The sequence below is a fragment of the Notolepis coatsorum genome (assembly GCF_963971535.1).
Source record: "Notolepis coatsorum genome assembly, chromosome: 7".
Lineage (NCBI taxonomy): Eukaryota > Metazoa > Chordata > Actinopteri > Aulopiformes > Paralepididae > Notolepis > Notolepis coatsorum.
The window spans coordinates 27437986-27448189 of record NC_140171.1 but is presented as its reverse complement, the minus strand read 5'-3'; the positions used below and the strand labels follow the sequence as shown (position 1 = coordinate 27448189).

The 10204-nt window shown below is 41.5% G+C and overlaps 1 protein-coding gene across 1 annotated transcript; it reads right to left on the bottom strand.

Moving 5' to 3' along the window:
* Window positions 1–4317: 4317 nt before the first annotated feature.
* On the bottom strand, window positions 4318–9976 carry scpp9 (secretory calcium-binding phosphoprotein 9). Its single transcript, XM_084319169.1, has 9 exons — window positions 9936–9976; window positions 9742–9794; window positions 9101–9115; window positions 8766–8963; window positions 7085–7183; window positions 6770–6829; window positions 6215–6265; window positions 5670–5729; window positions 4318–4993 (listed from the first exon to the last, which is right to left on the bottom strand). Exons 2-9 carry the CDS (start codon window positions 9784–9786, stop codon window positions 4934–4936), a joined length of 588 nt encoding a protein of 195 aa, XP_084175295.1. The 5' UTR covers window positions 9787–9794; window positions 9936–9976; the 3' UTR covers window positions 4318–4933.
* Window positions 9977–10204: the final 228 nt, after the last annotated feature.

Here is a 10204-nt window from a genome sequence, read left to right as displayed (position 1 = left end):
GGCGGCGGGCACTCAGAGGATCTGGACTAAAGGATTTTTAAAGGTTTTTACTCAAAGGTGTGAATGAATCGTGACTGGGAAGGGGAGGGGGGACCAGGGACGCATCATGTACACAGGGCAAGGAATTTCTTGCTCCGCCCCTGGTCTGTCATACTATCAAACTGTCATTTGTTGATTAATCTTTGTACCATTGTCACCTAGACAAATTCCTTTGACTTGACTCTTGTCAAGTTTGACATTTTTTAATTCAAATAAATATCCACCAGATGGCAGCAGAGATCAATTCTGGATACTTCTTTGGATTACATTTTTTATATATATATTTGTTTATTGGATTTTCAGCATAACCAACATTTACAAATTAGATGCACTTGAAAAGGTATACAATAGGAACACAGAACAGAATATCAAAGATAACAAACGTCAAAACAAGATGAAAAGCAAACACATTTATTTTTTTTTTAAAGAAAGAAAAAAAGTTAATACATTGATTCACAGGTCAACCAACTCTGGTATCGATTTAAGATGTCGTACTCATACCAGGTCTCTTACATTGGCAGGATGCATCGAGGAGAAAAAAGGGGAGGAAGAAGTAAAAAATTTACAACAGATATATGTAGATAAATATCATTCTGGGACTACGGGGAGATGAAGCCTCTCAACATAAGAAAAGAAGGGAGACCACATGGGTTTGCTGGGGACTGATTACATCGCAGACAATTAGGTTTCACATCCTTGTAAATTCTGGACAATTCTGGACAATCTCAAAACCGCTCTCAAAGAGCACCTACGGGAGGCTGCAATTCGAAACTGGACACCGTAAATGTCAATATCAATCAATAAGAATATTTATTGAATCAAGGCAGAATATAGTCCGATGGGCAAATAGAATGGTCATAATACAGTCCGAGGTCCAAAACACAAAACAGGCTCTCGTACAGTACAAAACTCCATAAACAAACAATCTCTCAACTCAACTCTATCTGTCCTAGTGTGCGTGTGGGAGATCTAATGGTGCACAGGTGTGTTCTATCAGTACTAATCAGCTGCCTAATTGCTTCCACTCCTCCCGTGGCAGTAGTATCGCCCGTCCTTCACATATCCATGAGACGGGGGTGATATCTACCACAATACATACATACAAGCACACATCATGTTAAATAATGAATTGCAAGGAGAAGGAAAATCTAAATTAAAGATAATAATAATCATTTACAGCTAAGAGAAGCATGAACAGTCCATACATGCATGTCTTCAATTAAGGACACAAGTTTGTCCAGTTTGACCTTTGTGGGGCATAACAACTAAAAGCACTTTCTCCTGCCTTGGTGTTCACTTGAGGAACGAGAGCTTCTGAATGAGTATGTTGTTCCATGACCCTATAAGTCACCCTATAAGCATGTAGAGAACATCCCCATAATCAAGGAACGAAAAAAACAGATGACTGTACAATAAGTTTTCTTCTAGCAGTGGAAAAACCTGATTTGTTTTTGAAGAGAAAACCAATCTGACCTCTCAACTTTGTGATGAGGTGCTCAACATGCATTCATAAGGATAGACTGCTATCCAGCCAAAAGCCCAGGTATTTATAGGAGTCAACCATTTCAATCCGCTTGTGGAGATGGCAGTAGCGGCTCCTACTATCGCAGCCTGGTGGGTCGCAGCCGGGGGTTCACGTTAGGTCGAGTTTAAAATGTAATGCTCTGAGATGCTCTGGAGCAATCTCTCTCTCTGTCTCTCGGATCAATCCAATAAAATAATTAACACATGTATATCATTTTAAACCACCATTCATTATGCATCAGCAGCAGCTAAATTAATGTTATAGTTCACAACACAGCAGCGTGTTTTGCATCGCTAGCCTATTATCGTCTCAGCAAGCACAGTCAATAATTTCCGTAGCAGCATTTCTTGGGGACAGCTGTGTAGCGAGAGCGAGAGAGAGAGAGCGAGAGAGACTTACTGTTTAGTTGAAACGTCCAGGGCAGGAGGGCTTGATAAAGTGTATAATCCACTGTTGATGTATATCCAGACCACTGTCAGGGGCGGACCTAGCCCATTTGGCGCCCTAGGCGAGATTCACCACTTTTTTTCTTTTTTTTGTAATTTTTTTTTTTTTTTTGCTTTTTTCTTCATAGTTCTCTAACGTTAGTCTTTCTTTCCTCAACGTTCAATTCTATAAACACTTGACCGATACCCATCAATGCACAGCGCTCTAGCATGTTCTGACTGTGAACACCTAAAGCTGAGGCTCAGACCGACCGACCGTTTTAGATTTTTGGCTCATTTTCCCTTATGTTAGAATTTTTTTATGTAAAAATAATGGTTGCAGATATAGAGGGGGGCGCCAAAACTGCACAAAAAAAATAAAAAAAATAAAAAAAAATAAAAAAAAATAAAAAAAATAAAAATATAAGATTTTTTTTTTTTTTTTTTTTTTGGCGCCCCCCTCTGGGTGGCGCTCTAGGCGACCGCCTATATCGCCTGTAGGAAGGTCCGCCCCTGACCACTGTCCACTGTCCAGACTGCATCCGCCATATAGCTTGTTAGCCAAGTGTTAGCTGTTAGTGTTAGCACCACACAACACAAGCACAAGTACTTGATTTCTTTGCCCATTTCTGCGTCTAACAGCCTGCAAACTACCTGGCGTTCTATCGCCCTGCTCTAAGACAATCTCTAACCTTAACCAACTTTGAAAGAGTGCCTAAGCTTAACCGTCGAAAGAACTTGCCGTCACGCCCTAAGACAAATAGCTGCATATCACAACAACACACAACTATCTACCACCAACCTAGAAATCTAGAATTGGAACATAGAAAGTGGCATGGGCCAATCAGAGAGCGTCTCCGCGAAATGCGGCTACGGGAAAAAAAACGGACGTCGGCCAATCAGAGAGCGTCTCCGCGAAATGCGGCTACGGAAATTCTTGACGCTGCTATGGATGTTTGCCTAGACCGCTTCAAATCGCGCCCGGTTTCCAACATAATACATCATATTTCAACGCACAGCGCGTTACGCACTGATTGGCTGCGACGGATACAGCGATGACGCACTCAGAGCGTTATTGCGTCTAGCCCGGGCGAGAAATACGGCTAGGAGCCGCTAGGAGAAATGCGGCTATGCTCACTTCCTGTTCAGGAAAACGATATATATTTTTTTATATATTAACGTTATATTGTGCATTGGAAACACAAACATACTTAAAATGAGTAAATATTATTCATTTTAAACATGTTTATATTATTTATAGGGCTATAAAACAAAAAACAAAAAAATAAAATGTCTTGTTCTTCTCTATTTTAACCAGGGTTCACCAGGGGGGTCGGCGCCCTAGCGCCCCTAGTGGCGAGCCGCCACTGGGAGATGGGCTGTAAGGAGCATAGTTGCCTGTAGATTATCGACAAGGAACCCTTTAGAGTGGAAAGAGGGGTAAGAAATTTAAAAAAAAATCAAATTGTGTTTCACCAGGAAGGGTGGGGAACCGGGCATCTAAGCTGCAGACATAACTCTGGAAAAACCTAAAAAATATTATTTCTGGAGAGACCGAACTTAACTGATAATTGTTCAAACGTAGCAACGGTACTATTAATATAGAGATCTTTAAATCTTCTAATACCAAGACTAGTCCATGTTGAGAAAACAGCATCAATCATAGATGGGGGGAAAAGCCGGATTTGAGGCCACTGGAGCAGCAAAAGAGGTTGTCTGAAAGCCAGAGTGGCATCTAAATTGGTTCCAGATCTTCATCGTTGATTTGACGTACATTTTTTGTAAAAGAGACAGAAGGGCCTAAAATAGAGGCGTGGGCAAGAGAGGATAGTGACGCCGCTATAGACGAGGCGGCCTCCATCTCCAGCCAAACTGGAGGTGAAGACATCTCTCCACACCGCAACCAGTACTGAACAGTAAGAAGCATTTTGTATAAAAGTATTCTGTACTTCTGTATGACAACTATTAAAGAAACTTGAAACTTGAACTTGAAACTTGAACAGTCCTAAAATGAGTAGAACCTGAAATCTGGTAGCGCGAGACCTCTGGGATTCCATTTTTAGACATTATGATTTATGAAGTACAATATGAAGAATTGAACAAAATGACAAATGCACCATTAAATAATTGATACCCACTCTAATGTAATGAGGTTTACTTGTCATGAAAGTAAACCTTTGATTACCAAAATGTAACATATCTTTGAAATATTGAGCTTGGAATATTAGGAAAAATGTGTTTTATCATTTTTAAATTAATGTCTTCATATGTTACTATAAACACAAACAGGAAATAAATAAAAATCAACAAACAACTCAAGAGTAGAATGCATGTATTTTTTATTGAAAGCCAAGGATCACTTCCACATAATGTAAGTAAGATCTAAACTACTGTATGAGGCTTCTATAGCTTTTACAACCATTTAATTGTTTTTACTTTAGGGATATTTCACTTTAGTAGTAAAGTCATCTACAAGTAAGCTAGCAACCAATTTGTTGTAGGTTTGGGTGTATCTTTGCCTTGCATGAAATTATCAGGGAGTGGTTACATACTGCCTCGGTGGAAGAAAGATTCTAAACACTTTTTGAGAAGTTGACAGATGGTCAAACTACACGTCCTCAAGTGAAAGGCAACATTAGCTCCAAAAACAGGTACCCTTGATTCGGATAAATATATCACACAGGATAATATTGCTAATATTAATAGTACGATATGTAGACTTTGGAAGTGAATGAGGAGCCAGACACCTGGGAGGAATGGTGTTGTTGACAGCGGAAGGCAGGGACAGCAGTGGTAGCTTACTGGTAGATGACTTTAGATAGAAGTAAGACTGCTCATTTTTGACAAGTTCTACAAAAGGTAATATCCTTAAATGTCACATCATTTCGGTAGCCATGGTGATATAGAGCAAAATGCTATCCAGATCAAATTAATTGAGGTCATTTCAAGGGGCACTCTTCTTACAGGGAGTCGTAGTAGATGGTGTCTCAGTTGGAACCGGAATCTGAAAGAGTGGAGAAGACAGAATGTTCATAGAGAAATCCATCCATCCATCCATCCATCCATCAGTTAATTTGCATGAACACGTTTCGAAATTATGCCACAATAATGTGGAACGCCCTACTCACAACCGTAAAATAATGTGAATCCCTACCCACCTTCAAAACCGCCCTCAAAGAGCACCTACGGGAGGCTGCAATTAGAAACTGGCCCCCGTAAATGTCCAAAGAAAAAACATCCCCGCCCACCCAACCCCCTCCTAATGTACAGTTTCTTCCCCCTCGAATGTATATATTTTCTTTTAGGATTTCTGTCTCTTAAACATTACTGTATATTTGTATATCTTGTATGTCATAAATGTCTGGATGTAACAGTACTGTATATCTGTATATCTTGTATGTCATAAATGTCTGGATGTAACAGTACTGTATATCTGTATATCTTGTATGTCATAAATGTCTGGATGTAACAGTACTGTATATATCTGTATGTTGTGTATGTCATAAATGTCATGAATTGAAAATGGGGGACCCTGATGTAAACAAGACAAAAATATTTCTCTGGTCTGCATCCCCTTAACAATTGTGTGTATTGAGCCATACTGTATTGTACCCATTCTGCAATCTGTTAATTCAAATTTAAATCAATCAATCAATCAATCAATGTTAGATATGACATACCTGAGTGTCGACGGCGGTCTGTACAGAGTTAGCTTGTCTTGAAGATGGTCTGGCATGACGCTAGGGGGAAAAAAGAACAATGATTAGTGTGGCAATTCCAGGTGTAGAGATTGCAGAATAAAACAACACACAGGCCAGTTGTGGTTCCAAAATCCAAAAAGAATAGTTTGCTTTATTTTAAAGCAAACACCAACACTCTACTTGCTGTCCTCATGTATCTAACTTACTTAAATTCTGTCTGCCGGGCGGCTTCTCCGCTTTACCGGTTTGTCTCCTCTCCCCTGATATGAGAGTGTGTCCCCTGCCCCCTATTTCCTCACTTTCCTCAAAACGTGCATCCCGTTATGATTGGCTAGCTGGTCTTGATGGCCTACTAGCTGCAGGTGCGCCTGGAAGTGGAAGCCCAAATATGGGTAGATCCATTGTGCCATCACATAACGGCCTTCAATCACCAAGCCCAGTGGTGGCTTGGGGTTGCCACATTAGCCAGTGTGGTTTTCACAAGCACATACATACTGTAATTTTTTTTCTTTACTGTAATGTACCTTGAATCGAAGAGGAGCAGGTTGCTGCTGCAGGGCCCCACTTAGAAGTCCCTGTTCAAGGAAATAAAAGTAATGGAGTGAGAATAATACGCTTAAAATCTGAGCCGGTTTCCATGTGGAAAGAGTGAATGCTGACATTGTGTTAGTAAGGGAGAATGACTCTCCAGAGTCAGACAAGAAGATGGATACCAATTTCCTCTCTGTGCCTTCAGTAGAAAGCTATCCAGGTGCAAGCTAATATAAAACTCTGCAAGAGGTGTTTTTGGCCAACAGCTAGGCTAAGCTAGGCTAGGCTAGCTTGCAGCCGAATAGCTTTCGACCGAACGCACATAGAGGACATTGGCGTCTATCTTCTTGTATGACTCTGGAGAAGACGGTGAGCGCATTTCCCGTAATGTTGGCGTGTTCCTTTAACACAAATCAAAAAGTGTTCCCATCACATTCCTGTTATTATCTCATTATTTTTTAAAGGAAGGATTAAACAAAACAAAGTATTTTCAAGCTCACCATCCTCCTTGTTAGATTTGATTTGAAAGATTTTAAAATGGACCGTACCATGACCTGCTGTTGGGCGGGGTTCACTCCGCCCATCTGAGGGATTCCCATGAAAGGAAACTGGTAATAAAAGAATTGTAAATAAAAATCCATTATAACATGCGCGTGTGTGTGTGTGTGTGTGTGTGTGTGTGTGTGTGTGTGTGTGTGTGTGTGTGTGTGTGTGTGTGTGTGTGTGTGTGTGTGTGTGTGTGTGTGTGTGTGTGTGTGTGTGTGTGTGTGTGTGTGTGTGTGTGTGTGTGTGTGTGTGTGCATGCGCGTGTGTGTGTGTGTGCGCGTGTGTGTGTGTTGTAAACATTTGGATGTCATACTAACCCCAGGGAATTGCTGTGGTGGCCCCATGTTAGGGACTCCAAAGGGCGCAGCAGGAAAGGCTTGGGGCTGCATAGCATACGCACCCATGCCGGGAACGACCTTAGCCAGGGAAGTAGAATACAGTGTGATTCTTTATATCATACCAAATGTCTCCAATGACAGCACTACCCGAAAATGTGAAACCTTGGACAACCCTGGGGCGACAGCGACTCGGGAGGTAGAGCGGAAGGTAATCGGAAGGTTCCCGGTTCGATTCCCGCTCCTCCTAGGCTACTTTCCACGAACGTGCATTGTTGCCATATGGCAACAATTGACCAATTTATCACGTTTAAGTAATAATTCATGCAATAGACGGTTAAAGGGAAAATCCACCCTAGAATATAATTCAGCCATGTCATGTCTATAATACTGTACAGCTCAAGATGAACGAGTCTCTCCTTAAGCTGAACATAACCGAGACACAAGACTCTAGTGATGATGTCATCAAGAGATAATCCTGGAGCTGCTCCGTAGACCGTGAATGGTGGAGCACCTCGCAGAACGACCTAGTCTCTCTGGCTCTGGCCAGGGTGTGAACGGTGGCTGTATAAGCCGGGGGCCGGCCAGGTTTGACCAGGTTCTAAATACAACGGACACAGCATGGCTAAACTCTGGCCAATGGAGACAAGGAAACAGATCACGGCGATTTTCCTGGGATACAGGTACATTTTCTGATTCAGAGCTGTAAGCCCTACATTTACTGTAAAGCTGCAGTAGGAAACTTTGGAGAAATTAGCGAGTGTGAGTTTACCTGCCCAGCAGAAATAGAGCAAGTGCTGCCTCTCTTTTCAAGCCCATGCACGCGCAACAAGGGTTTTACACAGACTCCCAGAGCCGCCAGCAGCTTTAAGCTAAATTTAAAAAGAAAATTATTCATCTTAAAGCTGCTGGCGCCTCTAGGAGTCTGTGGAAAACCTTTGTTGCACGTGCATGGGCTTGAAAAGAGATGCAGCGCTTGCTCTATTTCTGCTGGGCAGGTAAACTCACTCTTGCTCATTTCTCAAAGTTTGCCTACTGCAGCTTTAAATAAAAGTCCTTTGGATGTATTAGCTCAAACCAAAACTATAATGAGCCCACAAAGTCGATCACTAATGTCAATGGATAATTTCCACGTTGACTTAATTGTCCAATAATAATAATACACATGTCCATTCTGTTTTAGGGTGTATTTTCCCTTTAAATGCCGCAAAAACACTCATAGTAGTCATAGTAGTCTAAACGTTAGAGAAAGGGGCTTGTGTGTGTGTGTGTGTGTGTGCGTGTGCGTGTGCGTGTGCGTGTGTGTGTGTGTGTGTGTGTGTGTGTGTGTGTGTGTGTGTGTGTGCGTGCGCGTGTGTGTGTGCGTGCGCGTGTGTGTGTGTTGTAAACACACACAAGGGCTGAGGGAGGGTCTCTTTCCCTTCCCTCAACAACTACCAACGAGGTGCAATGATGGAACTATCTTAAACCCTGCCCTCTTTTCTTGATCCTCCAATCACAACAGTTGAAAAGATGGCAGGGTTTAAAATAGTTCCATTGCACCTTGTTGTTAGTTGTGATTGGAGGATAAAGAAAAGAGCGCAGGGCTTGAGATAGGATAGGTATTATGCCACATAATATAGATGACATGATGTAATTTTATTTCATGTTTTGATAGACTGACCTGAGCGAACTGGGGCTGTCCCATGAAGCCGCCGACCATGGGTGGGTTCATACCTCCAGCCATCATTCCTCCACCCATCATTCCTCCACCCATCATGCCAGGGTTCCCTCGGACCATCATACCTCCATTCATACCTGGCATTACACCTCCGTTCATACCTGGCATCATACCTCCGTTCATACCTGCCATTCTCAGTTTCTGTTTAGAAAGGAAGAGAGTCCTGTATTCACCATGGAGCAGTTTGATAAAAACTAATAAAAACTAATTTTGCTCTAAGAAGCCATGGTTTGATCATTTGGTATAAAAAAATATATTCAAGGATGAATGTTTCTTACCTTGGCCCCAGCGACCTAAATTCAAACAAGAATTGACAATAATGAGTTCCACTTCCAATAACAATTGAACCCTTGCACTGAAGAACCACATACGTCCATTTTGACATTTATTTGGACAGCCTGTGTATTTGCATTTTGCAGTTCATCATCAAAATGTGATATATCACCAGAAAGTACTCAGCCTCTACTGTCTTTAACTATGAATGAACACAACATTCTAACTAACCATCTTTAGATAATAAAGTTTGAAAACATTGTTCCTCTGGAAACATAAAACAGACGTATATGGTCCTTTGTCTGTGGTACTAAATTTAGTTTGTGTAAGCATTAACATTTGAGGTGTGTGTGTGTGTGTGTGTGTGTGTGTGTGTGTGTGTGTGTGTGTGTGTGTGTGTGTGTGTGTGTGTGTGTGTGTGTGTGTGTGTGTGTGTGTGTGTGTGTGTGTGTGTGTGTGTGTGTGTGTGTGTGTGTGTGTGTGTGTGTGTGTGTGTGTGTGTGTGTGTGTGTGTGTGTGTGTGTGTGTGTGTGTGTGTGTGTGTGTGTGTGTGTGTGTGTGTGTGTGTGTGTGTGTGTGTGTGTGTGTGTGTGTGTGTGTGTGTGTGTTTGTGTGTGTGTGTGTGTGTCTAAGCACCGATACTCACATAAAAGATGGTGGCCACAAAAGCTGAAAGGAGCAGGAGCTTCATCTTGCCGTCTGAAATGTAAAATTAAATAAAATCATGATTTTGACCAGTGGTCTATTTGATTTGCAGCAAAATGTCACTATTTACCAAATATCTGTCTTCCTTCATAAATCACAGTGGTGTGTTGTTTCTGTAAATTGTGAATCACATACCTTTGATATGATCGTGTTCTTTCTTTCTCCAAATGCTATTCGCCAAGTAGAACTAGTAGCTTTCTGAAATCAGAACACCTTTTATTGGCCCTAGAGATTATCAGGAGCCAATTAGAAAAGAGAACCCAAATATAAGTCCACACAAACATTCCATACATGCCACCTGTCTGTCATGGCGATGTTATATCTTCATTCCCGAAGAGGCTCAAATAATGAAAAGACTTTGTGCTCGCTGTCTTGAATGACTATATCCTTCATAGCATTATTCT

What these genes read in the sequence shown, in the direction of transcription:
- scpp9 (XM_084319169.1), bottom strand. Translation starts at nt 9,786, where the DNA reads ATGAAGCTCCTGCTCCTTTCAGCTTTTGTGGCCACCATCTTTTAT. An exon ending in CCGCCCAACAGCAGGTCATG is followed by an intron (nt 6,266 to 6,769) that starts GTACGGTCCATT and finishes TTCCTTGAACAG; the next exon opens with GGACTTCTAAGTGGGGCCCT. An exon ending in CTGCTCCTCTTCGATTCAAG is followed by an intron (nt 5,730 to 6,214) that starts GTACATTACAGT and finishes TTTTCCCCCTAG; the next exon opens with CGTCATGCCAGACCATCTTC.